Source organism: Exophiala spinifera, assembly GCF_000836115.1.
Source record: "Exophiala spinifera strain CBS 89968 unplaced genomic scaffold supercont1.2, whole genome shotgun sequence".
In the NCBI taxonomy this organism is placed as follows: Eukaryota; Fungi; Ascomycota; class Eurotiomycetes; order Chaetothyriales; family Herpotrichiellaceae; genus Exophiala; species Exophiala spinifera.
In genome coordinates, this window is record NW_015622514.1 from 501,123 (window position 1) to 528,753 (window position 27,631).

A 27,631-nucleotide genomic window follows, 5' to 3' on the forward strand; every position below is an offset into this window, starting at 1 on the left:
AAATCAGCGCCAATGTCCTCGAACAGCATTCACCACCAGTTTCATCTCTGTCGTCGCCATGTTCGCTCCGTGAACCACATTCAACACCGATTCAATCTTCTGAATTAGCACCTAGATTGAAATCTAACTTGAGATGGATCTATCCACTCGCGGACATGGTTCTCCTGGCCAGGACTCGAGAACCGATGACGAAAGAACAGAGGATGATTACAGCTCATTGTCCAGTCTTGGAATTTCGCCAGTTGTTTCGCCGCGCAGACTTCAGCGTCCCATGCCAGCCGGGAGGCGAGACCGCAACCCGACCTCTCCTGTGTCATCCACCGCGGGAAGCGATTCAGGGAGGGAGAGGGTCGCAGCTATAGCGCAAGCAAGCCCTGTCCTGGTACGCAATATTGATTCGATCGCAGGGATCCGATCCTCATCAGCTGAATTGTCAACCTCTGCGAATACCCAGGCTATATGTGAAGCTGAACGCTCCCAAGGCCAAGATACCGTCCGTCATGTCTCTGAGTCTATCTCGCCCACAAGCAATTCAATACCGCTGGAAATACCCGCAGATCCGCTCTTTGTGGCCCGAGATGATTACAAAAGTGCAATAGAAGGGTATGAGGCCGATATTCCAGAAGTCGAATGGCAGCCCACAAGAAGTGGCAATGCTTCGCCATTGGATGAGCATATTCAAGCAGGCGATACAATCTCGGCACTAGAGGCACAGATCCAAAACCCGGGAGAAATTGACCGAGAGGTGGGCGTCGCAAGCCAAACCATGCCAGCATCGGCACAGCAGGAACCTTCAGGTGAAATAAAGAGGACGACAAGTACAGACCAGAAGAAACTGCTTCAAAAGTTGAAGAAAGTAGAAAATGAACGAGATCAGATCTCGGAGCAGATGGAGGCTCTTTTATCAGATAATGCTCGACTATGCAACGAAGTGAATGACTTGACAACCGCCGGTCACAGAAATCTCCACGCCTCCCGAATTCGAGACCATGACCTGAGGTTGGCTGTTGAAGCTGCCGAGAAGGCAAGAACCGAAAAGGATCGCTCGGAAGAGTCAATGTTACGTTTGCTGGAGCAACTCAGGAAAGTCAAGCTGGAGAATAGTAAGCTGGAGGCTGCGCTGAAAGGTTCTTCTGACGAAATATCGAGACTGAAGGTTCAGCCCGAAGCGAAGGAGAATGAATCGCAACAATTCAATCAAGCAGAAGGCTCGCCACCTACTCCCCCAAACAAACTCGAAGCCGACGCAACAAAGATCATTCCTTGGATGGAGAAGGCATGGGAACAACAGTCTCGAATATATCCCCTTCTGACACATTTTCATTCGCAACATTTACTTAGACTTCACGACAACATTTGGAAGCAGAGAATGCCCCAATCAATGCTTCCATTCCCTGCACAATTTGAGAATCTGGGCGATCTTATCTCGATACCATCAGAAGCCTACGCGTCGACTCGCCACAGTATGGCTAGTGAGACAGCTTTCCATGTTCCCAACCGCAAGGACTCGAGATCGATGGTGCAGTTGCCTCCCAATGGTACTGCTCGAACACGGTCTGGACATGTTTGCGATCCCTTCCGCCAGCAGCTCCAATCCTATCAGCGCGAACAAGCGACGCGTACATGGACACAAGCCCCTAGAAATGCTGAGAATGCTACCGTTGGGAAACTCCAGCAACCCTTACGTATGGCCGATATCATTGCCGCAGATTTGAGCAAACCTCCTTCACGAATACCTAGGCTTATGCCGAAGAATCGAATCGACAAACATATTAGTACGTCAATGTCTCCACCAATGTCAAGTTCTAAGGCATATTTAAGTCCGCAGCCTCAAATTCGCTTGGAAGTGCGCTCACCAACAAGATTAAAAGGCGAGGACGAGCTTCCCACCGCAGCTACTGTCGGCAAAGGCGAACCAAGCTTATCATTCCAAAAGCCTGAAGATTTTTCTGGTGCCCAAGCGAGACCGAGTCTGACTGAAGATGTCAATGCCCTGCAGGGTATTCTACAATCCCAGACAGAAGGAACGGGAGATCGGGAATTTCATCCCAGTATGTTTCCGTCTAAAGCCCTTGTCTCTTCACCCTTGCGCACCGATTTGGAGGCCTCAAGAAGAACTCCGACAAACCATGCCTCTGGAATTACCCATGGAGGCACCAGCAGTGCTGTTGAGCTACCTCGAAGCCTCGGTCTCAAACAGCGATTCAGCTGCCCACAAGCATCGGCAAGAAGCCGCTCTCTCCCAATTAACCGGTTGGAAGCTAGAGATGTGGAGGCAAGCTACTCCTCCCATAAAGGGATAGAAGCCCCCATTAAGTCAGTTGCGAAGCAGACAACTACGTCGGACAACGTGGCAGAAAACGCAACTGGTGATGAACAGCAACCCGTGATCCCGGGCGAGTTCGGGGGCTTCGAGAAAGATAAATCTGCAACTTCCCATCGCCAGACTCTGCCGCTCGGACAATCAAATGCCTCACCATCGGAACTCAGACATCGTCGACCTTACTCATGGGACGGAGCTGTTCACCGGCTGTCATCAACAACTGTCACCATGTCCAGAAGCAATTTCAAGCCACTTCAAGCTTCGGACGGCATAGCTAGGGCGTATGAAGAAACTCTGATACCTGGCACAGTGGTGGATTATGGACGTGTGGTAAAGGAAATCCACAAAAGCTTTTCATCAGACTCGGTAGAGGCGTCTCATATGACTGGTGAAGCTGTTTATCACGACATCAACGGCACACGCGACGACGATTTACCACCGACTTTCTCTCTGGCTGGTGTATCTTCCCACTCTCGCTTAGATAATGTGTACTCGGATGACTTGAAAGCATATCAAAATCAGAAACTCAAACACGACTTGGAATACAGACCTCAGGTTGGTTGGCTGTCGAAGAACAAAGCAGCCCATACTTTGCTCACTTTCATGATGTCAAGTTTAGACCTTTTCAGCGACAAACTTGAAAGCACCCCTACCCAGCTCTTTGAGACGGTGTTTGAATCTGGAGCAGCTTCTCTGGGAATATCAGATATCTGTTTGGAACCAGATCTATTCAATGTGGATTTGGGCTATGACCACCACTTCGAGCTGGCAAGCATTGGGAAAGGAGAATCCCCACGAGAAGATACAATCAGCGACTCGGACGCCCTTCATTGTACTAGAAGTCATGACGACATGAGTGAGAGATATTTCGAAGCGTTCGTAAATTACTCGACTCATTTGGATCCTGACTCGGTCGATGCGGCACCGACATCACTTGACAACGAAGGTCGCTTCGTGTCAGAGTCTCCCATAAATCACTGCAATACCTCCGCCCCTGAACCCGAAACTGAAGAAGATCCTCTCCAGTTCCGGACTTCTCAACCGCACGACAAGACAGTTGCCAAAGCCCTCTCAATCGTGCGAACGGACGAAAGTGAGACGCTGACGCAGCCTGAATCCCATAGTGACCACGACAGTCTTTTTCCATCGCCACTTCGTCCGCGTGCTGTTTCAGGAACGGGAATCTTCTCGCTGCACATATCGGAATCAGAATCCGCGCAAGCATACTCACCGATGACTTCGGAGGACCCATCAGACACTCACGACAGGAGACCCACCTATTTCCTCCTGGCCTTCTTCCTGGCGTACATCTTCCTCGGTATCGCCTTTCTCCTGTTCGCTTGTATCGCGCCGTTGGCGATCTCTCTCCCTGGATTCTTTACGGCTACTCTGGTATGGGTACTTGCTGCGGTCCGGACCCTGACTGCCATGGTGACATGTGGTCAACAGAGTATGTCCACAGGGTCGAGTCTGTACTCGACATTATCCGTGCTACTTCCTTCGCCCAACACCGGCGTGGTGCAAGAGGGAACATTGACAGTATTGAAACTCGTGACTTCATCTGTACCTACCCCTGTACCTGGACACGGACAAGGACAAGAGAGTATCAGAGCATGGTTTCCGTGGACGCCATTCGAGAAGGATTTTGTTCCTGTTCCTGCTTCTGCATCAGGTCCTGCGGCTGAAGAGTCAATCACCGAGTCTCATTCTCCTTCTCCCAGAGAACGAGACGATCCCCCAACGTCGACTCCCTCCATATCCGGACCACCTGTGTCATCACCATCACGTCCATCATCATCATCGTCCTCGACGTCACCTTCTCGGATCGAAAGCGTCACGAAAAGCAACCACACCGCAGGCAAGGCTCTACACAAATCGCCGTCGGTAGCGTCGTCGTCGTCGTCGTCGACAACGTCGACACCTAGAAGAACAACCACAACAACCGCGAGTTGTTGTCGCGAACGAGCCCTTCAACGGCAACATGACGGCCATCGACGAGACAAAACGCCATCGACTCGACTCAATCACGTTCGCGCATTCCATGGTCCACAGTACCTCGACTTTGCTCCGTCTGTACGCCGCTTCATCGACATTGTCAGTTTCGACCTCGCGGTCATGATGATGAAGCGGGAGGAGACGTCTCGGTAGCGCTGTTGTCCTCCTTGACAAACCGAAAGCCACGAGTCATGAACCATGGGCGACACTTTTTTTACATTGTCAGAGTGAATAAATAAGTACCGTGCAAGTCCGGTCCTCGTCGTCACGACGACGCGCCACTCCTACGGGCTGGTTCCTGCCGGGGTTGGCACAACTTGTGCTTGGGTAGAGCGGACAGACAAAGCGCACTTTGTGTCGTCCGCATGGTGGCCTTTCATTTCACTAACTGAAGAGTCATGTACCAAAAGCGTCGGTACTCGATGGAGGAGGTTTCATTCCAACGTACCAAGTCACAACAGTTCTTGCCTTGGAACACCATCGATCGAGTGTTGACTAGTTAATTCATCATGATACTCATATGAATGTTTCTGCTATCAAAGGGCGACAAAAAAAGAAAATTAAAAGCCTATAGTGTAGTTAGGTACGTGGCAGCAAGCACTCACGCTTTGTCCTTGAGCAATGCCACTTGTCCTGAGCTGTCCCAATGCTGCGACTAGAGCAACATCGTACGCATAGTTATACTGGTTCAGATATACAGTAAACCTGATCATCTGTAATAATCCCACTCGGCCTCCCTTTTCAGGATCATACGATCAGGCTTGGTCTGCACTCCTTCCATTGGGTCCACCTCGATTAAACACCTGCAATGCTTGGGTATCTCATAATTCTTATATTCCAGTCTCGTCCTTACAGACCAGTCTCTGCTGTCAGCGGAGTGTATCTCCTCGGTCACAATAACGCAGTTGATAACACAGTTGTCCTGTAGTATAACCTTGTTCAATGCTTCTCATCGGTCACTTTCTCGACTTCTTCGGCACAGGCTTCTAAGTCCTGGTATTTTGGCGGAGATGGAATGTCTTCAGTCATCAAGGCGTCCTTCTCATCCTCGGCGATCACAATCTCAACCGCGCGAGCGCTGGCATTGCCTCTCTGGCCGCGTCGATGGAAGCGAATCCAAAGATATGAGATTGTTTGTCCAACAAGCATACCGATAGCGCTTGCCATCAGACCTCCGATGATACCCAGAAGAGCGGGGATAACAAAGAAGCGAATTGTTTGGTGCAGAATATGGCCAAATCGATGGAAGCGGTGGTGACGACTCCAACCACCCATATGATGTCCATGGCCGTGATGGCTGTGATGTCCGGCCCTGCCTCCGAACTTTCTTCCGTGGCAACCCTTCCCATTCTTAACCCAACCATGGGCTCCATGAGCACGCGCCTTTGCGGCTGCCATGATGTACTGGAGACGGGCGGTAATGATGGCTCTCAAACGGCAGAGAGACCATTGCGAGGAAGTGTCGCAAGTCTGAGCGCCAGGGGTCAGCTCAAAGGGGATTTGAGAGAATCTGGCGATCACAGCCTTCTCGGGTGTCTGGAGAATATCAACCACAATCGCATCGACTTTCACCGGACGGCCTTGAAGACCAAACACAGTGAACCGAAGGGGCTGGAGAGTGGCATCGGGGTTGTGAATGGATCTGATGGGCTCCAGAAGCTCCAGAGCAAAGTCTAGCTGGACGGGATCCGACTCTTGACCATCTTCGACCCTTATTTGGCGAGTCGTCACCAAGACTGGGGACGAGTTGGATGCGTCAAAGTCGTGAGGGTAGACTGGGAAATCGTTGATATTCAGGCGGTCTTCGGCGTCGATTGTGAATTCCAATTGCTTTTACACAAATCAGTCACCATCTGACTATACACATACTAGGCACGTGCTTACAATTTTGCTCTCGACACCAAGCTGCACCACAGACGGAGTCTTCGGGTCGACGAACGGACATCCAGGGCAATCAAGATCAATCGATCCACCGACCATAAGCACCTCTGGAGGAGGTTTCACCTCGAAGGCGGGACGTTCGGCAGCTGCGGTAACTTCGAGGGGGAGGAGGAAGGCTGAGGCCCTCAAGGCCAGCGCACCGGCGGCCAGCGCAGGTGCAAGATGCATGGTGTTGGTTGATTTCGTTCGTGCAAGAGTTGTTGTGACAAGATTAGATAGAGGGAGATGATTGATACAGAGGAAAAGGAGGGCAAAGGGCAAGAAAGCAGGTGAGGAGGGAAGGGTAGGGGCACATGGGCGTGACAAAGCATCAGCATCAGCAGCAACGACCACATACCATTTTAACTATCACTCAGGCGAGACGCTGATTGCATGCGTCTGCGGTGCCTTCAGGGAGAATGACAAGGCCCGGATGCACCGGGACACGAGTAAATTTAGAACCAAAAGGTCAGAATTATGCAATGTGCTCGGAACGCAGAATGATTTCAAGCCGTGCGCGGGTCTGACAGGGCAGTTTTTGGATTCCCCCATAAAACCAGGGGGAAGCACACGTTTATTTCGCCCGTCATACGCACAAATTTGCAACCCAGGGTCGTGTGCACATGGGTCTCAGCCTCTCGGGTTGTGCTGGGCGGATAAGCTGTTCAGGGATCAGGCAAGCCACAAACACCAGCTCCAAAAAGCTTGACAAAGCCACCATCTTGCCGTGATTCCGCGCAGAGTGAGAGCCCCAATGGTCAAGATCACACACATAAACACCACGCACCGTGCCTGGTCGCTGCACGCTGGTCAGAAAGATGTCGGGGTGTCCTCTGGATTAACAGACCTGCTCATGTACACTGGAAAGAATGCAGACACGCGTTCACTGGCATTCGATTGAGGGGCTGCTTGACAGCTCCTCGACAGGTCTCAGCCCGGCATCCGAGTCGCACGACGTACTCTACTGTCTCAGACCGAGATCTTTCGTTGGACACCTTCCCATGGCTGTATTTAATCGAGATGACAACAACGCTGCTCTCCTGGTCGTGGAGCCCAGGCTCTACCACGTACCAAGTGAGTATATGTGATTGCCACATGTAAGACGGGTAGACAGACGTCTATAGGAGGAGGCATCTATATTCCCCTTGAATGCACCTTCATCTGCTCTTTTTGCCCGGTTCATTTGCCCCTGTCGTTCGCTTCGCTTTTCGACGCGTCTCCCATCGACCCCAGCCGGCGTCTTGAATGTCCTCGGTGGTGATTAGATCCCGAAATCGAAACCTCCGAGATATCCATGTCTCCAACGCCCAGTCGATCCAACCGGATCTTCGCAGGTAAGTCGTAAACATAAACCAAACAACCGCGAATATGGCGCCAGCAGCTACTCCCACCAGGACTTGCTTTGGAGTATGATAGTTGAGATAGACACGGCTTGCAGCTACAGCGCTGGCACCGACACATGCCAGCAGGGACAACAGTAGCCTCTCGGAGAAAGTTGACGGTGAGTAACTGGTGCTCGATGTGGGCACATGGCGGAAGAGCAACCACAATGATAGAGACAGAGAGAAGAAGGTCACAAACTGAGAGTGTGACGAGGGCATCCCATAGCCTTTGCCGTGCATCTCTGTAGTGCATTAGCAGCCGTAAATAGAGGAACGATCATGGCAAAGAGCCGCGTACGGTGAGGACGCTCTTCGCGAATAAGCCGCTTCAATCCAAAATTGAGAGCCTCACAAGCCATTTGTCCAGCAAACATCAAGAAGATTTCCACCTCTCGAGACGCCCATATCAGAGACACGTAAACAACGCAGAGGCCTTGAGGCACCAGCGCCAGCCATGCCGAAGCATATGATATGGGATCATTGGGGTTCTATATTTGTTAGTGCAGCCACATGAAAGAACGCCCTAAGGAGTCGTACATATCGAACATGGGTCAGCGACAGCGATGCCAGCGCCGGGTCATCCATGACTCCGATTTATTTAGCAAGTGATGTGTTGTGATATACAGAGACAATAGGGTACAATTGCCATGTACTGTAGCTAGGTGGAAAATGTAGTTATCAAACAAGAAACTTGGCCCCTGATCGAGGGTCTGTATCGGGTTCGCCTTCGGGTATTTCCCCAGATTATTTTTTTTGGGGACTGCGTCATTCTTGCCTCCTTCTACTGTGGTCGGCGTTCTGGACTCTAAGGCGCTGGTGAGAAATCAAGAGAAAGCCCTCCCACCCTGTTCATGGATAGTCCTTATTATTAAAGGGCAACTCATTTCGTTTCTTCTCCTTCACCCCTCTCCCCTTGTGCTTGTTCGCCGTACAAGATCACCGCCACAATTCACCCCTCACAGCATGGAAGATGACCCAGGTGCCGCGGACGACGAGAGAACCATTGAACTCTCCTCTATCGCGGCTATTTTCCCAGAGCTTGTCATCGACCCATCTAATCCGTATGCTGCAACCCTCGAGCTTGGAGTTACACCCATCCAACCCTTACGGATATATTTCAAACCAGCAGAGACCGGGGCGCCACCTGCCTTGTTGACGCCACCGACATCCTCCGATCAAGACGAGGGAGATTTTCCTCCAAAAACCCCAGGTCCACAACCTCCTCCTCTTGATGCCCATGAACTCTCACATCTGCCTCCCCTTTCCCTCCGAATAAGTCTGCCAGAAGGCTATCCCGAGGAAACACCGCCGACGGTTTCTATCTCAGTGTCACCACCATGGTTGCCCCGGGTTATGCTCCAGAAACTCAGGGACGACTGTTCGAGGCTTTGGGAAGAGCTAGGGAAAGATCAGAGCGTCTACACATACATCGATCATGTTCAACAGGAGGCAGAGAACGCTTTTGGGCTTGCGGGAGCCATTGACTTCCAGATACCCGCTGAGCTCAAGCTGGCACTCTTGGATTTTGATCTCCAGGCCAAGCGCCAACAGTTTGAGAGAGGAACCTTTGACTGCGGAATTTGTCTAGAGCCTAAGAAGGGATCTCATTGTCATAAAATGCTGCTATGTGGTGATGTCTTCTGCATCCCCTGCTTACAAGACTTCTACAAAAGTTGCATCACCGAGGGCGATGTGGACAGTGTTAAATGTCTTTCCCCCACATGTGGCAAGGGTGAGAATCAGATGGTGGGTATGAATGGCCAGCCACTGAAACGACGAAAACACGATCGTACACTCAATCCCAACGAGTTGCTCCAGATACCTATCGAACAAGAGTTGGTCCAACGGTATGTCCGTCTAAAGCGGAAGAAGAGATTGGAAGCAGATCCGGATACAATTTATTGTCCACGGCAATGGTGCCAGGGGGCTGCGCGGTCCAAGAAACATCCCAAACCTGTCGACCCTATAAACGGCGTCGATGACAGCGTCTCCGAATCAGAAGAGGAAGCACGTCCACAGAAAGGCAAAAAGAAAAGGAAACATGACCTCGAAGAGCTCCCGATGTCTGAACGATTATCAGTCTGCGAAGACTGTAACTACGCGTTTTGTTGCGTTTGCCGGAAAGGGTGGCATGGCGAATTGGCTCGTTGTAGTCCACGTCGACAAAAGGAGCTCGACGAAGAGGAGGCTGCGTCGTTGGCATACATGCAAAAGTACTCGACACCTTGTCCGACATGCAACGCGCCGTGCCAAAAGACAATGGGCTGCAATCACATGATATGTTTCCGATGCAAGTCGCATTTCTGCTACCTGTGCTCGGCGTATCTCATGCCAGAAAACCCATATACACATTTCAATGACCTCAAGAGCTCATGTTACATGCGACTATGGGTTCTCGAGGCCGGTGATGGCGAGGGTGTTGATATTCAAGCCTTCCACCATCCCGAAATGGCCGACTGGCATGAAGAAGTTGACTCCGACACAGAGTCTGAAGACGACCTTCCCCCTGAAGATTTTAGGGCTTTTCGCGGGGAGAGGCCCTTTACCGACGAGTTGGATTCATCCGACGATGAGGAGCCTGCACCAGATCAACGTCGCAATCGCAACGTCATTGAAATCGTGAATTTCGCACGTCCTGGGGGTGAAAATGCACAACGAATTGCCTTGCCCGACCGACCTCGCCCAGCTGAACGCCCACCACCTGCCGCGCCCATTCCACAGCGAGGTATGCCACGTCGTAGAGGTCGCGGGCATCAGAACAGACGTCCTCGTGGCATGGAAAACGGCCGAGGGCAAGCTGGAGGGGTTGGCCAGGGACGACAACCAGCAGCCCAACCGAGAAGGGTCGACCAGGCACAAGCACCTGTAGAGGTCGAAGCCATCGTGGCCAATAATGACGTGGCACAAGAGGATGGCGAGGCGCCAATTCTCCCACATGCAGCGCCAGGTCAAGGTAATCATCCAGGCGGTATGCTCGCAGCCGGTCCTGGCCGAGCAATGGGGCTAGAGCGTTTTCTGCAGCTCGCTTTACAGGACCAAGAAGATGAATGGGACAGTGATGAGCTCGACGAAGATCTCGACGAGCTGGTCCTAGCAGGGCCGAGGAGGAACCAAGCTCGAAACCAGTGGTGGTAACAAGAGCTTGAGCGTGAGCCTGAGGTTATCGCTTCCATCTTGCATATACACTGTACTAAGAGGCATATAGTGAGCGATCTTTCATTTTAAATCTAGCGTCTGTAGGATACAAGACCTTGGTGACTGACAGCTTAAACGCGGAGGTACACTGGACATACAGGAGTGGGAGTTGATATGACATGGACACGAAACATAGACGGACGAACTAGGCATAAATGAGCTGAATTATAGTTTGACAATCTTCAACGTACAGATGTGCGTGGATGTACTTGGTCCCGATTAGACGGTGTTCTATTCGTTCTTCGATCGTTCTGTGTTTGTTCGTGTCTCGGATACCGAATCTGTTGTACAGGTATTTTGGCCCAAGTCACCTGTATAGATTATTTTGTTCATGTCACTGTAAATGATACGACGTCGAGCCCGGTTCGACGTTAGTAACGTCATTGGATCGATGCCGAAGATCAATCCATCATGGCAGCCTCGATGGAGAACGGCACGACCCCTCCCGGGGACCGATGTCCTAGTACTAACTTGGTACTTTCGTCACTGGCTCGATGTCGGAAAAAACCCCTTCTATCCTATAACGGCAACCTCAGCATCTCGCCGTTCGCAGACAGTCCGCCGCGGAAGAGCTCCTGGATGACGGTTCCCCGGGCCAGGGTCTGTTCGACGATCCCCTCGACGTGTCGCGGCTCGACACGCCCGTACCAGATCCCCTTGCCGGCCAGCGGGTGTGGTCCGGCGGCGGCGGCGGCACCGGGGGCCGGGGATCGCATGCCCGGTGGGACGTAAATGATGACGTTGCCGGCCCATTTGTGTCCTCCGACGTGAGAAATCATGCCGACGTTGACGGGGAGGATTTCGTCGTCGGCGGAACCGGGTGTGTCTGACATCGAGGATCTAAAGGCGCCGGTCACGGGTTCGAGTGGTCCCGTAGTACCTCCCCCGCAGCGTGCTGCGCGGCCACGGGAGGACGAAATGTACCGTGTGAACTCTCCGTGCAGGAGCGGGCCGAGGACGCCGCACCTGCGATCTCGCTGGCCGTGGCTGCATATCAGGATCGTGGGCACCTGTATGCTCGACGCGTCCAGGGACGAGGCGAGCAGGGCCGGGTCGCGCGATCTGGCCGTCCGCTCGGCGTCGGAGAGGTCCCTGTAGACGGCGTTGAGTCTGTCCTTCTCAGGAAGAAGAGACGCCTTGATCAGCGTTCGCGCGTCGTTGCCGGAGCGATCGTCGCCGTCGGTACCGGTCCCGAGGCCCTTGAAGTGTTTGAAGGCCGGGAACAGGAGGGCGTCGACGGTCTGTTGAGGAGGAGCCTGTTGCACATCACTCGCCGTCGGGGTTCCGCTCGCCTTGTGCAGATGCGACTCCCGTTCGGCGGCTTCTTCTAGAGGCGTGAAGGACGACGTGCTGACCATGACGTCGTTGTGGTACGGCTAGATGTCAGGACTGTGGTGTAAGTCAGCCGTCCCCATGTTCTGCTGCCCACCTCGCCCCATTTTTGCTGCGCTCTCCTGAGACGAAACGAACGGGCAAGCGACCAAAAAAGAGAGGGAGGAGGGGGAGAGAGAGGATACGAGTGTGTGTGTGTGTGTGTGTGTGTGTGTGTGTGGGAGAGAGATAGTCTCTGGCCCTCTCATCCCCGTAGGTTCCATGTAGCCGACATTGACAACGAAAGACACACGACCAACATCCAAAGGAGGGCGGTATACTTGTAATCCACAGAAGAACCTACATCGAAGAATTCTCCTCCTCTTCCCAGCATAGACTTGACATCCGCCGTGAACTTTCCCCAGGCCGCCGTGTCTCGCTCGTTTTCTATCCTGCTCGTCCAGTCGGAGCGGCCGCTCGAGACAACCAGGTGCTGTCTGTGCGCGGACATGGTGCCGCTGAGGTGCGCCTTGCGGTCAATATCCAGACCATCAGGCATCGAAGAACAGGGACATGTCGGGTCGGGACAGGTAGGGATCACAGGGAAGGGTGCCGCGTGTGTCTTGAGCGTTGCCCGTGCTGATGATGTTCGAATAATGGACCGGGCGGGCTGCAGACGTGCAAGCCTCAGAGGAGAAGTCATTTTAGACGAAGATGATTACGCATCCTAGAAATGTGTGAGGCTGTCGAGAAGTAAATAAACTTGTCTACTCTCCCAGCTGATCTGCAGTTTAGAGAGGCCCTTTAATGTGGTTATGGAATTAATTGAGGACGAGGTCGGAATTATGTCGCTAGCGACCCTCGGACATAACGAATGTCGGCCGACAATCGAATGAGAAACCATTGAATCTATCAAAAGTTCTATATCACAAGGAGACTTTGTTGTCTTCGAAATCGCTCAATGCAAGCGACGATGCCGTCAGCGGCCATAGTGCAGCATAAAATGAATAAGCTCCGATCAGTAGCAAGACATAGTAGGCCACCGTCAATTTGAGGCCTTGGGGCCCTCCGCGTCCACCAGCTTGAATTGTGTCGGTGTCGTCTTTTCCTCGGATCGCTATCGGCGACAGCGGATACTCCTCTCGGCGTTGGACGCGCCCCCAGAATCGAGGCAGCCCGATCCAATTGCAGAATGTATGGACTAAAATACAGGCATAAATCGAGCCCGTCCGCAGGTAGATGAAGCCGGCTATCCACCCAAACAGTGTTGTGTAGCCAAATTGGAAGACCGATCGTAGTAGCGCGGGCAGGAGAGGTGTATGAAGATGCGTCAGCGTGAACTCATAGAAGTGATGCACGTGGGCAATCCCGAAGTATAGAGGTGTCAGAAAGACGATCTTTGTCGCCGACACCTTGGCCAACAAATGTATTGATATCAGCACAGAACGGAAGATGACCTCCTCCGTGATGGGACCGGCGACATAGTTGCGATAGCCTTGCCAACTTTGCAGGGTTTCGAGAATCTCCCGACGACGGCGCACACCGTTCAGGCCTCTTTCCACATAGAGTTTCTCGAACAGCGGCCCGAGAAAGAGGAGAAAGGTCAATGCGCAACATTTGACCACGTCAGTCAACTGGACCGGCCACCAGCCCATAATATGGAGAGCATTGACGGGTGTCGATTTCGCTGTCACAACAAGTAAATAAAAGGTTGCCGAGGAGGCTGCAATGCATGCCAGAGTGACGATGCGTATCCGCGCTCGAATGACCGAGGGTGCATCTCGGTTCAACACTGGTGATGGCCGCGTCGACCGTGACAGATAGAAGGGCACCACATAGATTAAGGTGAAGACGACCTGGTCGGAAGAGGGTGCGTTAAGACATGACAGCACATGAAGCCCGGAGTGCCCTGTTCACATACCGAGAGCGCGGTTGCTGTTGCGGTCGTGATGACTGGCTTGTCCTCTTCTGTCGTCATTTTTCCGTATCAGCAGCTATCGATAGAGGATGGCAAGGGCTCAAGAAATGGAATACGATGGACTAGGGGATGCGGAGAGTTTGGGACAGATTGGGTCGTGGATTTGTGGCCGAACTAGTTTCATGTGCGTCCAGTAGGGCTTTTTGCTGGGCTGGTGGCACAAAGCTTGGAGGAGTTGATAACCCAATGAATCAAAGCAACGAACCTTTGTGGCCGAAATAAGTCGATCTCAGTCTGTTCAGCAGATCCAAGGGCGCCATTTGAAGCGTTCTTACGTCGCAAGAGACGAAGGAGGAGGAAAAGCGGTGGACGGATCGTAGGTCAATGGATGGAAACGAAGGGCAATCACACAGACAGCAAAAGGAGAGGCGACGAAGAGCGAAGAGGTGGCCCAGGCGTGTCTAGGGACGAGGACACACGGACGATGTCAGGGTCTTGACAGGGTCGATGCTGGTCTACCCGGTCTCACTGGTCTCACTGGTCTCCCTGGCCTCTTGCTGTGACAATGGATGTTTCTTTTCTGTGTGGCGGTACGAGTGTTGCGATTACTGGCAGACGCAGAGGCAGAGAGAGTAAGGAAAGAAATAGGTGGCAGATACATGTAGATCGCAGGTAATTTGGTGGAGTGCGGAGGTACCTCTGTCTCTCACTCGGTGCCCGGGCGTCGATTCTGTGTCCTCCTCCTCTACCTCCCTGCCTGCGAACAACACACATTCTGCAACGAATCTTGTCCTCGACCTATGTACTACTCCTACTACATACAATACCAACTCACCAACTCAGTTTGCCCAACCAACATGTTAAACATCTTTAACTGCGATGACACCGCTGCTATCCGTACTTCGCTCCTCGCACAGCCACCATTCGCCTCGCCTCCGTCTGGACCCCCCTGGGCCAACTCCATCAAACCACCAAAGATTAACGCGTTAATTTCGTGACATGGATCATTCCTCCGTATTATCATTTTACCCAATGGGGGATTTCCAATCTGCCAACGTCTGCCACGCGATTGCAAGAAAATGCGACTCCTTGACACACCGACACCGTAGAATCGGCGCCTATTACCAATAGTACCTTGCACAAATGGTCATTCCCGAGATTTCTCTCCTCCAAAAGGTCAAAAAAGTGAACAAGGTCATCACCTCACCAGCTTCTCACAGATTGTGCTCCCCTGATCCTGGACGCGGTAGCATCAGCCGCCGCTTTCTGCCTGAGGAAGCTATCGATAATGGTCTTGTTGTTCAACTGTTGGCGGCCGACCCTCAACCAACAGCTGTTGTCGACGTGAATCGATCTCAGACGCAAAATATCCAGCATTCCTGACACGGACCTTTATTGTTGGAGCCTCAATACTGCAATCTCCAATTGTCCACTGTCAGATGCAAGCCTTCCGTCTGTCAACCGTCAACTAAGACAATCCAATTCGCCCTGCGGCATGCATATGCATATGCAGCCCCGGCCCCATAAGTGCTCATCCACCGAGTCCAGCGCATGCGATGACGCCCGCATACACGACCTGACTACTATTCCTGAGCTCAAAAGTTTTGTTGACTCTGCACAGACACCTCACCTTCAGTCGCTCGTTACTATACCAACACCTCTTGGCCGGCGAGAGTCTGTCTGCCACTCGGACCCCTTCTCTCCGTTCGTCATCACCTTCTCGCCTTGAAGTTGCAGCCGATTCCTGCAGACGTAGACCTTGTCGACGATGCGATAGCAATGTCCTCGTCCCCTTCGTCGGTGAAGCAGAGATCGCCGAAGCGGGCCTCACCCAAGAGGACGCCCCTCGCCGAACGGACGGCGTCGCAGGCCAACGAGATCATCCGGTCCGGTAGAGATGGGCGACTTCAACAAGAGAACACCAGCATTTACAACACCACTCCCTTTCCGACGAAAGCTGCGCATGTCCTACTGCCTAGTTCGATCAAGAAAAGGAAGGATACGCCTGGCTCAACCCCCAATTTCCTAGGATTTCCCTTTGACTTGGACAGTGGAAGAACCAAGGATGGGCCGCGGAGTCCTCAGGGTGCAGCGCGGCAGGGTGTGAAGTTGAAACGGTCCGTCAAAGCATTGAGGGATCTCTACGAATCTCAAGCCGACGATTCTTCTCGCCCTTCAACGGCTACTTCACCTCCGCTCCGACCGAGCACGGCAAATTCGACCCGACTGAGGAGTATCAGCTCAAGTGAGAGCCTGTCTGGAGCATTCTCGTGGGATTCACTCCGTAAGATCTCTACTGATGATTTGGCTTTGTTACCAACCCTGCCGGCGGGTAGACGTCCCGCGAGGAGATTGTCGTCCAGAACGTCCTTCACCTCCACTGCGGAGCGCGCGGGAGCTACATCAAGTCCAAATTATAGAGTCCTAGGTGTGACTTCCAGCCCTAGACCGCAGACCTTTCAAGATTTGTCGAGTGCTGTTCTCCAACCTTTTGAAGAGGATCTTAGCTCCAGTACTGCTCAAGACAGCTCCTCAAGCCCGAACATCGTCCGCCTAGCAAACACGTCGAGCACAGAACACCTCCCGCTCCCAGAGCTATCCTCAAGCCCAATCGTGGTGAAATTGGGCACGTCCTCTCCTGTAGGCCCTCGGCATGGCGGCTTCGAGTATGCGAATTTTTCGCGATCATCCTCCACATCCTCGAGGAAGCGCAAACGCTCTGATACCGTTGGAAGTACGCAAACTTTTGCAGAACGAGCCGGCGCAAGAAACCCTCTCGCTTCCAGTCCCCCGCTAGACCCGTACATTCCGACTTCAGCAGCCGCTAGCATTATATCTCCAGACAACGGCGGCTTTCCTTCCTCGGCGCCTCAGAGTATACGGCTGGTGGAAGACTCTCAGGATGAGTCCAGTCCTGTTGTACGGAGGATCGCTAGCAGCGACCTGCCGAGCTCCGATAGCAGTTCGCTCTCAGGAACACATGCCAGTCTTCAAGCCGCCCTTAGTTCGAGTCCTCCCAGTCGAATCCAGTACCCCATTGTCCGAGCGCCACCACGAAGCCAAGAGGCTGGTCTGGTGGTCCCCAAGCGTGCATCTCGGAGCATGTCCACTGATGGTGGCCGGCCGGTATTTGCCTCTCGACTTTCAGCAGTGCCATCCGAAGCTTCGAGAGGGATCAAAACCCGTTCTGCAAGTGTAGCTTCGTCCGAGCTCGAGCTGGACGTGGATGATTATCTGCACTCGGACGATCTCGCTCCGGCTTCGGCCTATATTATCAATAATGCTGGTAACCAGTCTCAAATTCGGATTGTGCTGGACCAGGAGAGCGAAACTCACGAAGCCACAGACGAGGTTTCAGCACTTCCTTCGAGCGATGAGGTATATAAGTCGCCTTCCTCTCATCCTAGCTACCGTGGAAGTTTTGTCTATTCACCGACTTCGTCGCAGCAATCGCGACTTAATTCTATGAAATCATTTACGCAGTTACGACATCAACATAGTTTTCTTTCCCGACCAACTTCTTCCGGGAGCACGAGCACAGTCGCAAATGGTCTCCCTATACCGACATGGGCCAAGCGATACTACTCAGGCTTCTACCACGACTCGTTCAATTTCCTGTACGCCAGTAACTCCCACGCGAATTTGCATAGTCTAGCCCAGTCCCCGAGCCGAGTTCCACGGCCAGATGAATCAAATGCCCAACTGAGCGTCAATGGCAGTCCACAGCGCCCACGTAGCTTTCATCAGGTTGTGACTGAGCGTGTCGAAGCTTTGCTCAAGACTCGCTCCCGCCCCCGTGTTGAAGCCAGGAAGTCACATATCATGCCCGGCGTGGGCCCACTTGTGTCCAACCCTGTGGGCGAACATCCTTCGACTGCAGCCCTCCAGCAACGTCGTCAGACATATTCACTCTCTCGACAGCAGACGCCCGCAGTGCAGAACCACAACCGGTCTCTCTCGGCGCCCCTTTCTCCCGCTGATCCTCGTGCTCACTGGGCCGGCGTCGTGGAAATACACCAGCGGCCCCTGCCCCATGGTCGTTCCTCATACACCATCCACCACACGCACTACCGCCGATACAGCAACGGCGAATACAGTGTCAGTCCTTCCGAGAGCCAATCGGTCATCCACCACCCGTCGCCGGTCCATCACAGGTCATCTCGGCGCTGGTCAGGCTCACCACATCTGCACCATGACTACCGGCTCAATACCGGCTCTACCGCGTCGAGGGGTTTTGGGTTTCCTTTCAACTCGCACAGCCGTTGGACGGCACCCAGTGTCATCACCACGAGGTCGGCAGGCTTCATGCCACGTGCCAATCTGCGCAGCACTCAAGTCGCTTGCTTCGCTCTCGGTTTTGTTGTGCCCTTGGCTTGGTTCGTCGCTGCATTCCTCCCACTGCCACGTCGCCCTAGCTCGTACGCCGATCTTGAAAAGGCGGCGTATGCCAACGCAATCTCCCACGCGGCAAGGGGCTCGGAACGCACGTCGAGGCAGCTCTACATGCCGCCGGAAGAAGCCTTGTCGGACTGGGAGCAACTGGACGTCCTGGCGCGACTGCGTACTGAACGACAACTTGCGGGTGCCGCCGAGTTGAAATTCCAGAACGCCCGTTGGTGGCGAAACCTGAATCGCTGGATGTGTGCCGTCGGCGTCGTCGTTTGCGTTTTGGTCATCGTCCTGGCCGTGCTTGGAACGAGGGGCCATTGGTAAATCGCACGCTCTCTTTTTCAGACTCTCAAGATTTGCAAACAGGGTCGGAACCCACTCCCCGGACGTTGTGCGACAAAGCGCTGTGCTGGAGGCTTTTGTGGTGGGACAGTCACCCTGGACATGGGGGGGAGATTCTTTTTCCTTTTTCTTTTCTCGTTGCGATTTAGCGGGCGTCTTTACCAACTTCTAGTTGGCACCTTTTTTTTTTATCTCGTGCCATTTGGTTGATTTCTTCTTGTCATCTACCCAGACCCCCCGGGCCTTTTTTTTTATTTTTATTTTTCTTTTTGATCCATGTCCTCCCCGGGCCTGGGTTTTATGACGAGTGGATGGACGGGACTTTGAAAACGAACCGAGACTGGACAGACAGACACATTGTATATTATAGGATGGTGTTTTACATGCCCCCCAATTACGGAATATGACGAAGATACTATTAGTAACTACACTATCATATTCAAAAGTGAACCCACTGCGAAGCGAAATAACATGAGTTAAAGTCAGAGAGTTCTCTCTCCCTCCCTTTCTCTCTTTCTCTCTCTCTCTCTCGTCTCCCAAGTTCAACAGTCTTCTCTTGCTTGACTGGGCAAATGTTGTTATCGCGATCATACCTGGCCCGACAGAGCAGCGGAGGAGTATAGCTGGATAGACACAACAACCGGGGGACGGAATTAGAGTTGAACCGACCACCATCTCAAATTTCAGACAGCTTTGTGGATTCTTTGGTTCCAGCCATTTGTTTCAATTTTTAGTTACTATCGAGCGTCGACTTTTCGATTTTCGACTGGAGACTTTTTTGGCCTTTCGAACTTCGACATTTCGACATTCGGCGTTCGATTTTGTCCTCTCGAGTTTCTCAAACACACTCGGACCCCGATCGTTGCCTTTTTTTTCCCCATCCAATTAATGGTTCCCCCCCAATCCAGTCCTTGGTCGTACACGTCCGCAGCCAAAACGCCATGTGATATATCTGGGAGATAGAACTCTCGTTAGATGCCGCGGCGCCAAAACAGAGAACCGACCGACGCGCGCTTTGAAATCGTGGAGCAATCCCAGACGAAGGAACGCCCTTTTCAAAGACGAAGGAACCTCCGTTTCAAAAACGAGTTTCTACACTGGAAGCTTGAAGCTCTTTCCCTTGAGGACCCTGTCAGGCGGCAGAAGAAAAAACATGTTAGTTCTCAAAGACCATCTAAGTGGGCATATACAGCGGGGACGACAAGAAGGGGAAAACAATTAAAACTGACTTTGTGTAGTAGACCCAGAAAAAGTCCGAGTACAAAACGGTCTGGATGATGCCGGCAATGACGGGGATGGGATCGAAATGGCCCTCTGCGAAGTAGCGGTAGATCCAGTTGGGGATGTACAAGGCTCTGTAGATACCCAGGGCAAACAGGTAGTGGGTTGTGATGGTCTCGGCTTCCCCCGTTCGTTGCAGCATGAACAGTTGCGGCAGGATGGCGACGCTTTCCAGCCACAGCGAAAAGGCCCAGAGCATTTCAGAAATGGTCCATTTGTAAGGGAACAGGATGGCGAGGATGGCGGAGCCGCCCGTGAGGTAGGACACGCGGAACGTGTCCAGATTCGGGTCGTGCGTGGGCTTGTAGTCGTTCAGCATCACCCAGAGGGTGTAGGCTGAAGAGGAGAGGAAGATGATTTTGAAAATCGTGTTCCAGGCGCTGTCGGTGAATGTCCAGAAGATATCTGCGGTAGAGAGACTTTTTGTCAGAACTGGCTTTCCCCCTGCCTTCGTAGGTGTGTGCGTCTCAGGCTATGTGGGTGGACGAAAGGACGTAGGGTCGGCACCCACCAAGGTATCTTGTGAGGTATACGAGGAAGTAGAGAGCTTGCGACTTGAACGAGATGCCTGAGCAGGACTGTGATGTCGAGAGAACACCGGTGTGTTAGCACAATGACAACCAAGCTTGGGGGAGTTTGTGGCGTGGTGATGGCCGTACGTTGGTCACTCGCATTTTATGGAGGAGGATGAAGATAGAGAAGAGGTGCGAGAGGTCAGCTGTTGTTGTCGGTGGCCATTAGCGGATCCGTTCCTCATTCTCAATTGAGCGCGTCCGCGGGAAAGTTGAGGTGCATACCGAGTAACCTGAAGATATTCATCTTGCGGAGCGGGTTGCGCCGCAGTCAGAGAGACCGCAGACACACAAGTAAAGACGACGGATTTGGGGGGGATGGGGCGCGATACAATGAGGCGCAATCGCAGAAGGTTCGGTCAGAGAGACGCGTGGAAACTGAGGACGATGGCGAGTGAGGGTTTGTCGCATCCAGGGAGTTGAGTAGAAGATGCAATGCGAGATGCCAGGCTGTTCAACCACTTTTTTTGTGGAGAGAGACGCGACGCAGGGGAAATAGTAAAGATCACCCCCGGAGTCCTGCCTCCGTCCGGAAGGTAAATAATTGGGCGGCCAAATGGTCCTGAGTATCTCATCCACTGGAAAACGATTAATAACAGCCTTTGTCGTCTACCAAATTATCAGAACATCAAAGCAGCCGCAGCCAAAAAGCGCCGTAGAAGCCAATCTCCGCTGCATCTAACATTACGTGTCACGACGGTCTATAGAAAGCATCAAAAGCCTTTCCTTACCACTTCACACCGACTGACGACCAACCTACATCGCTCAGCGACAATCTTGAGGAGGCGACTCTGCATCCATTGAGCTACTTCTGCTTCATACTTGCTCCTATCTAAACCTCCAGGCAAGCATTATACAAAGTATATGTGCCCTTGGGTGACTATGCAGTCCGGGACATCCTTCCCCATACCAACCCACACGTCCATAGATCCCTTGCCTCTTGCTTGCTTCACAGAAGACTCTCTCTGATGGTGCCGAAATGCAATCCCGAAATGCAATCCATCTCACTAGCCATGTGCATAGTCAAGCTTGAATTGTTCATCAAAATCAGAGGTCTCGTTCGTCATCGTCGTGAAAGGAGCAACAACGCCCCTTTCGGAACAGCCTGTGAAATATGTCTCCATTTTGATGTGCCGAATGAGCACTTTTGCTGTGCTCGCTCAACTCCGAATAAGTTTCAAAAATTTCTGTTACTGATAATACAACCTCTTCCAAACCTAAGAAAAGTAAAACGAGAAGGTCTCTGGACTGGTGGCCGGGTGTTCGCCATGCGAACGGTAGTCCAACCCAGTCACGACCCCGGCCCTCTCAAGGACGTCGATGCAATTTTGTCAACATTTTTGGGTTCCACACAAAGCCAGACATCGACGGAAATCAACAGAAGAACAGGCCTCGGAGGAGTCGAGACGACCACCAACGGGCCATTCAGACATAGTGATGTCCAGGCTTGGAGTCATATCCGTCGTTTGCCGGTCCTTGTCCGTGTGCTGAATGGCCTGAGGCGGTCGAATTATACGCACCTGAGGGCGCTGCAGGACCGGAAAAGCTAGTATTGACAGACGAGAATGACATTCCAGCTGGTGCATTGTCGGCACAAGTGATGGGCATAGGCGGGATTGTGTTATACACCTCGTGTTTGATATTATTGCTTCCCACCGGGTTGATTTCCAGTGTGTCTTGTTGAGGCGACAGCGGAGTCATCCAGCGATTCTGTTGCTGGAAAGCCGCACTGCTGGGGAACCCTGCAGACAGTAATGGCAGAGTTACGTTGTTGACTGCCGTCGATCTAGTCGATGTCGAGCTTTTCCTGGACTCAGATACGCCGCCGTCCTCTGGTGAATGTGAATTCACCCGGGTTTCTGGGCTCCTCTCCAACTCTGGAGGTGAGTTGCGTGCGGTACCTCTCCGGACCTGGCAAGTTGGACACAGCTTGACGAACCTGGAGATCAGTTCCTTCGGCACCCTAAGGAAAGCTTGTCAGCTGCACCGTTCAACGTGTAGCGCGGACGAGAGTGCTACCAGGAATATACACGTCGAACCTGCGCCGAGGTCTTATCACGTCCTCCATGCTGACATTGCTTGTGTGCCTTTGTAAGTATTTTGAACAGCTTCTCCCGTACTGCTACTGGCTTTCCCTCGTGACAGATTTTACGGTGCTGAGATTCGAGAGTCAGTCATCACAGTCAAAGGATATACGTTAGAGGACCGACTTACCTCGGGAGGTTTGCCATCCGCTGACTGAAGCGTAAACATTTTCTTTACCCAGAATCTGTAAAAGTCAGGTGTGTCCCTCTTGCGGTATGGATCGGCAAAGGACTGCGCCTACCTGAATTGCGCTGATTCGATCGAGGTGGTCTTCTTGTCAATCAGTACGTGCCGGATGTTGGTAGCTCTCCGAGCGTTGATCAACGCTTTGTCCTGTTTCTTTGGAGACAGGTCTTGGACATAGCTACGTTCGTTTAGGTGCGTGTCTCTCTTGTGGTCACACGGAGCACTTACCGCTTAACCAATTCATCGAAATCGTTAACATTCGGGTAGCCCTCTAAGGGAGGTATGACGGGCTCGGAGAGCATTGTGTCCTCGTTTGGAGAATCTTGACATTCGGTGCCATCCACATGGCCGTAGTCCCGAGGAGACATGATGCGCTGATGAAGGGATGTTCGATGATTGGAAGGAGATGCCGTGTAGAAGGAGGACGATGCGAGAGCACGCGATTGGGATGGTAAGGTAGGGACTCGGGTGCTCGTTATGGGGTACTGAAGGGGTAGTATTGTGACGTTGGGTATATACATGGAACTGGAGTGACCGTTGTGCGCAGGTGTGAAAGCCGTTGAGTATGCTGGATATTGCGGGTTGACGGTCTGATACTGAACTTGACCATTGCTGTAGAGGTAGTTGAGACCGTTGCTATTGGAATAATGCGACATGGCGAGTTGCTGATTGTGAAAGAAGGTGTTGTAATCCTGACTGCTTCGTGGCGCATAATCGGTCATGCTTGAAAGCGCAACAATTGATAGAACGCCAGTCAATTCCAACCTGACGGCAGAATACAGATTCTCTGTCAGGCCCTGGATGCTGTGACGGCTGTCAATGAGAGATGATCTGACACTCGGCGTCGGGCGTAAAGATGATGGATGTCTGGTCTCTAGAAATTTTCCTGGGTCTATCACCAAGGTGACAGAGCAAGCGAGTGGACAACGAAGAATGGATGGTGCTGGCAGTGGGAGATCCTGTCGAGGATGAGACGGTTGAAGGGGAAAACAGGCTTTGCACGATATAATGAGGCAAAATGGATGTACTGTCTCTAATGTGAATTCGAGTATAAAACAGAGAGTGAAATCAGATGTTCAAAGTCTGACTACGGCAAGGTGCAGACTTGATATTAGGAGCAGTGAGGAGATGATAGAAGCCAAAGGCGGAGCAACATGCAGACGGGTATGGAATCGACCAGGATCCAAAGTCCGTAGTCCAGCTCGCGTGGATGCACCGTGGGGATGTGGCCAAGTAGGTAGACCAAGGTCGCTGAGGAGCGACCGTGGGCAGGGTGTGTCCAGGGGTCGGTACGCATAGGTCCATGGGCAGGCAAAAATGGGCTGGGTCGGATACACGAGCAAAAGCGAGGCGTTGTTTGTGAAGAAATGGTGGCGATTTCAGTCGTCACAGAGCTTGATCCACCAAAACTCGCCCAATCCCGACTCGCTCTGGTTTGGGCAGCCTTGCTCTTCCGTGCCTTATCGTGCTCCTTGGCCATCCCTGCACCTTCGGATCGACCCGTCTCGCCTCTTCTAGCCTTTGATCAAGATCCTGTCATATGCGAGCCATACATACATGTCGCTACTGGCTCGGCGGGGTTTGGGGAGACGAAGTGTATCCGACTCGGCAATCTTGAAAACCGCACGCTTCGATCTGGAGCGAGAATTGACGCTCGCGCATGTTTCTCCATCTTGTTGAACAAACGCTGGAGTATTCCTGGGGGTTCAGGTAACGCCGGCTTGTGGAGAGCAAATTCGGACAGCACCTGCATATAGTGTAGAATCAGGACTGAAGAGGCATTGACCGCCCAACCTCATACGAGCCTCATGTTCTGGACACTCTTCCACACAAGTTTGCTTTCTGAGTGATTCTGGGCGCCGGAAACAGACGACGCGAATCTCACGAGGATGCATTACGCGCCCTGGTCCTTGAGTAAGGAGTAACTTACGTGCCGCTTTGAACGGGGCCCAGAAGCCAATCAGACACTCCCAAGTACCTCTGCACTCAGACACACTGTCGATGAGGACCAGGGTGACCCGAGTCTGTGAAACGTCCGCAACCTAGCCAGCCAAAAGTCGCTGTCTGGCCCCCAGTCAAGTCTCAGGCTGCCTGATGATCCCAGAGAAGACGTTCAAGTTGGTCCTAGAATGAAGAGCGAATAGCAGCATCAAGTCTCAAGGAAGGGCGTCGGTGGCTTGTAGAATGTTTGCTTGCGAGTGTTTGGCTAGCAAACAATTGACGTGTGAGGTTGAAACCCGCAGGGAAAAGTTGCTCGATGGCGTCGTTGAAAGTGGCTGTCGAACTCATCGCGGGTATCCCGATCACGTGAACAACCGCGTCACGTGCAACCCTTCCATCTCTGGCAAAAGGGGCCAAAGGCAAAGGCGCGTCTCAATTTTCAGTAGACGGTACAAGTTGGTTTGGTTCTAATTTCTCCTACACGGCCTTGAGAGATAGATCCCGGCCGCACCACGGATCCGTGGCAGTCTGCATCAAGTAGACATACACTACGCCGCTGTAGTGTGGGTCACCAGGTCGTTGTTCTGCACCGACATGCGTGCGATGTCTCAATACTTCGGGATACGAGGTTCAAGGGAGCATCGGTAGACGCCGAACGCCAGAGGTTGGCTGATCAAACCTGCTGTCGACCGTGGAAACATCCATACCCTTGTCCTCGAAACCTGAGCCAATCTCGAGGGCTGTAAGCCAGCCCCATGGCTCTACGGCATACCATAGCCCGTTCAGCCACCGTCGTGTCTCGTCAAGTCAAGCAGACTTCACTGGCTGAACCAGAGTTGAACATCATTTTCGCGTCGCCGCCACACATGATCCGTGATCTCGAACTCGGTTGCATTCCCCAGCGAGTACCGAGATCAACCATGTCTCGAATGGACAGGTCCATCAAGCCAAGGCCAGCTACAGACCGCAACCCGGATGCCCTTACACTTGGTCAGACCTCGATTTTTGACCATGCTATCGACAAATTCGGACTTGAGGAGAATTGGCTGCAGGATCACAATCTCCGTTAGGTCACTCCATGTCACTTTCATTTGAGGTGCAGCGTTCGTCTGCGGACCCTGCCACGTGGTTCGGCCTCACTGAAGTCGGTCATTGAGTGGAGGAGAGCATCAACACGTACGTTGTACAGTTACCCAGGCTAACCCGCAGTGCATGCATCCTCATCAACTGAGGAAGAGGGTGGTTTCCCTTTGCTAGTGCTATTCTGGTATGACTGGGTTGTCACTACAGACGATCGTTTTGCGCCTTTCGTGTTGAGCTCTTGCTTCGCTCGCAGGTGCTGATCATGTCTCAGCCTGATACTCATTCGTGCAGCCCCGTAGTAGTTTTGGTGATATGTGAACACGATGGGGCACCCTCAACTTTCAAGACGTTTCCAGCATCTAGATCCAGCGCAGGTGGTCCCGAGAAAGCCGAAAGCCCACATATATTTCGCTCGGCCTCGAAGCTGTTGCTTCATTTGGTAATAATCGAAGGTGATCCTCAGTCGATGGATTCAAACGGCAGACAGTGTCGTACATAGGTGGGTATACACCTGTTGTTTTTGCTCGGGCAACCTCAGTTTGTGTTCCCAGCGGGCGATGTTGGTGATAAGAGGATTTTGGAGGAGTTTAATTGGCTTCGGCCCGCTCGCAAAGTCGTCTGATGCACCCAGCGTCAAGCGAAGATGCTGTTTTCCGAGGTACTTCGGGGGCAGCGTGGAGTACGGGTGACGGCGAGCAGAGCCTCGAAGTCGACTGATATCGTCTCAGAAGATCTTCGCCCTTGAAGTCCTTGGGACCATGAAGACCTATCTCATCGACCAATGCTTTCTCTACTCTTGCTGGAGATGGACTCTGCTGACAACTGCATGAAGGATTCATCCCTTCAAGCCCTGCCGTAACCCATCCTCTTTCCTAAACAGCCCCCAGTGAGAAGTGGTCGAATGCATCTGAAGCGTGAAGGTGGATTCAACCTTTGAAGTTTGTCTGCAGTGCAATCCTTGGGAGAAGCGGTGTATGCACATACACAGCCCTGTTCCCGACAGGGTGTAAGCAGCCAGTCTATTGACTACATTCCAGGCCTCTGCTTTGGCAAAAATTGGAGATAACTCTGCAATGGCGCGTCTCGAACTGACCAAGGCACATTAGGCAGTTGAACGGAGTCAATGGCTTATGACCAGGATGGCAAACGGCTTGTGTACTGCCTCGTCTGGGTACTTCTGGCCCTGTCTCAAGGGGGTTCAGGTAGGTGTGGCCTCCTCATTGCCAATGCCCCAGAACGGGCACGCTCAACAACGCCAGGGGTCTTCGGCAGTCCCAAGCTCCTCCGCCTCTCAACTGCATGGAATGCAGGCTTCCACATCTTTGTGGTTGGCCTCTTCCACCCCGGGAGGCCAGGTGTTGTACACCGGGAGGGCGACGGGGGCAACAACGGCGCACACAGACCTAACCTGATTCCACAGCATTCGGTAGGGTTTTGCACAGGGCCCTTGAATGGTGGCCTTTCTTGCCCTGGATCGCCGAATAGGAAACGGACTTGTGAATATGTGGGCGTCGTTGCTGGTTGCAGAAGTAGAGAAACCGTTGGATGAGTTGGACCGCGCCGGCTGCTGTGGCAAGACAACCCTTACCGCCAGTTGTATCGACAGCCATGAGAGGCCCCTGAGGCTCTCTTTCACTTGACGAGCATGTGTGAGGTGTAGGAGTCGCCTTGGCTCTTCTGCCATCCTGGATATGACACCCATCATATA

General features: G+C 52.6%; 9 protein-coding genes across 9 annotated transcripts; 4 read left to right on the forward strand and 5 right to left on the reverse strand.

The window, feature by feature from the left end:
- Window positions 1-133: 133 nt before the first annotated feature.
- PV08_02465 (uncharacterized protein) lies at window positions 134-4,471 on the forward strand (the record flags this gene model as incomplete). Its single annotated transcript, XM_016376823.1, has 1 exon — window positions 134-4,471. The coding sequence occupies one exon, from the start codon at window positions 134-136 to the stop codon at window positions 4,469-4,471; it is 4,338 nt and encodes a 1,445-aa protein (XP_016238393.1).
- Window positions 4,472-5,257: 786 nt separating this feature from the next.
- PV08_02466 (uncharacterized protein) lies at window positions 5,258-6,427 on the reverse strand (the record flags this gene model as incomplete). The annotated part of the gene is made up of 2 exons (XM_016376824.1): window positions 5,258-6,148; window positions 6,203-6,427. The coding sequence occupies 2 exons, from the start codon at window positions 6,425-6,427 to the stop codon at window positions 5,258-5,260; spliced, it is 1,116 nt and encodes a 371-aa protein (XP_016238394.1).
- A 968-nt stretch (window positions 6,428-7,395) lies between these two features.
- On the reverse strand, window positions 7,396-8,205 carry PV08_02467 (uncharacterized protein; the record flags this gene model as incomplete). Its single annotated transcript, XM_016376825.1, has 3 exons — window positions 7,396-7,862; window positions 7,919-8,108; window positions 8,158-8,205. 3 exons carry the CDS (start codon window positions 8,203-8,205, stop codon window positions 7,396-7,398), a joined length of 705 nt encoding a protein of 234 aa, XP_016238395.1.
- A 378-nt stretch (window positions 8,206-8,583) lies between these two features.
- On the forward strand, window positions 8,584-10,755 carry PV08_02468 (uncharacterized protein; the record flags this gene model as incomplete). The annotated part of the gene is made up of 1 exon (XM_016376826.1): window positions 8,584-10,755. One exon carries the CDS (start codon window positions 8,584-8,586, stop codon window positions 10,753-10,755), a length of 2,172 nt encoding a protein of 723 aa, XP_016238396.1.
- Window positions 10,756-11,333: 578 nt separating this feature from the next.
- On the reverse strand, window positions 11,334-12,685 carry PV08_02469 (uncharacterized protein; the record flags this gene model as incomplete). Its single annotated transcript, XM_016376827.1, has 2 exons — window positions 11,334-12,191; window positions 12,491-12,685. 2 exons carry the CDS (start codon window positions 12,683-12,685, stop codon window positions 11,334-11,336), a joined length of 1,053 nt encoding a protein of 350 aa, XP_016238397.1.
- Window positions 12,686-13,052: 367 nt separating this feature from the next.
- On the reverse strand, window positions 13,053-14,104 carry PV08_02470 (uncharacterized protein; the record flags this gene model as incomplete). The annotated part of the gene is made up of 2 exons (XM_016376828.1): window positions 13,053-13,982; window positions 14,048-14,104. 2 exons carry the CDS (start codon window positions 14,102-14,104, stop codon window positions 13,053-13,055), a joined length of 987 nt encoding a protein of 328 aa, XP_016238398.1.
- A 1,719-nt stretch (window positions 14,105-15,823) lies between these two features.
- On the forward strand, window positions 15,824-18,757 carry PV08_02471 (uncharacterized protein; the record flags this gene model as incomplete). The annotated part of the gene is made up of 1 exon (XM_016376829.1): window positions 15,824-18,757. One exon carries the CDS (start codon window positions 15,824-15,826, stop codon window positions 18,755-18,757), a length of 2,934 nt encoding a protein of 977 aa, XP_016238399.1.
- A 1,192-nt stretch (window positions 18,758-19,949) lies between these two features.
- On the reverse strand, window positions 19,950-23,621 carry PV08_02472 (uncharacterized protein; the record flags this gene model as incomplete). Its single annotated transcript, XM_016376830.1, has 6 exons — window positions 19,950-20,461; window positions 22,149-22,591; window positions 22,648-22,784; window positions 22,843-22,897; window positions 22,955-23,077; window positions 23,128-23,621. The coding sequence occupies 6 exons, from the start codon at window positions 23,619-23,621 to the stop codon at window positions 19,950-19,952; spliced, it is 1,764 nt and encodes a 587-aa protein (XP_016238400.1).
- A 1,974-nt stretch (window positions 23,622-25,595) lies between these two features.
- PV08_02473 (uncharacterized protein) lies at window positions 25,596-25,910 on the forward strand (the record flags this gene model as incomplete). Its single annotated transcript, XM_016376831.1, has 1 exon — window positions 25,596-25,910. One exon carries the CDS (start codon window positions 25,596-25,598, stop codon window positions 25,908-25,910), a length of 315 nt encoding a protein of 104 aa, XP_016238401.1.
- Window positions 25,911-27,631: the final 1,721 nt, after the last annotated feature.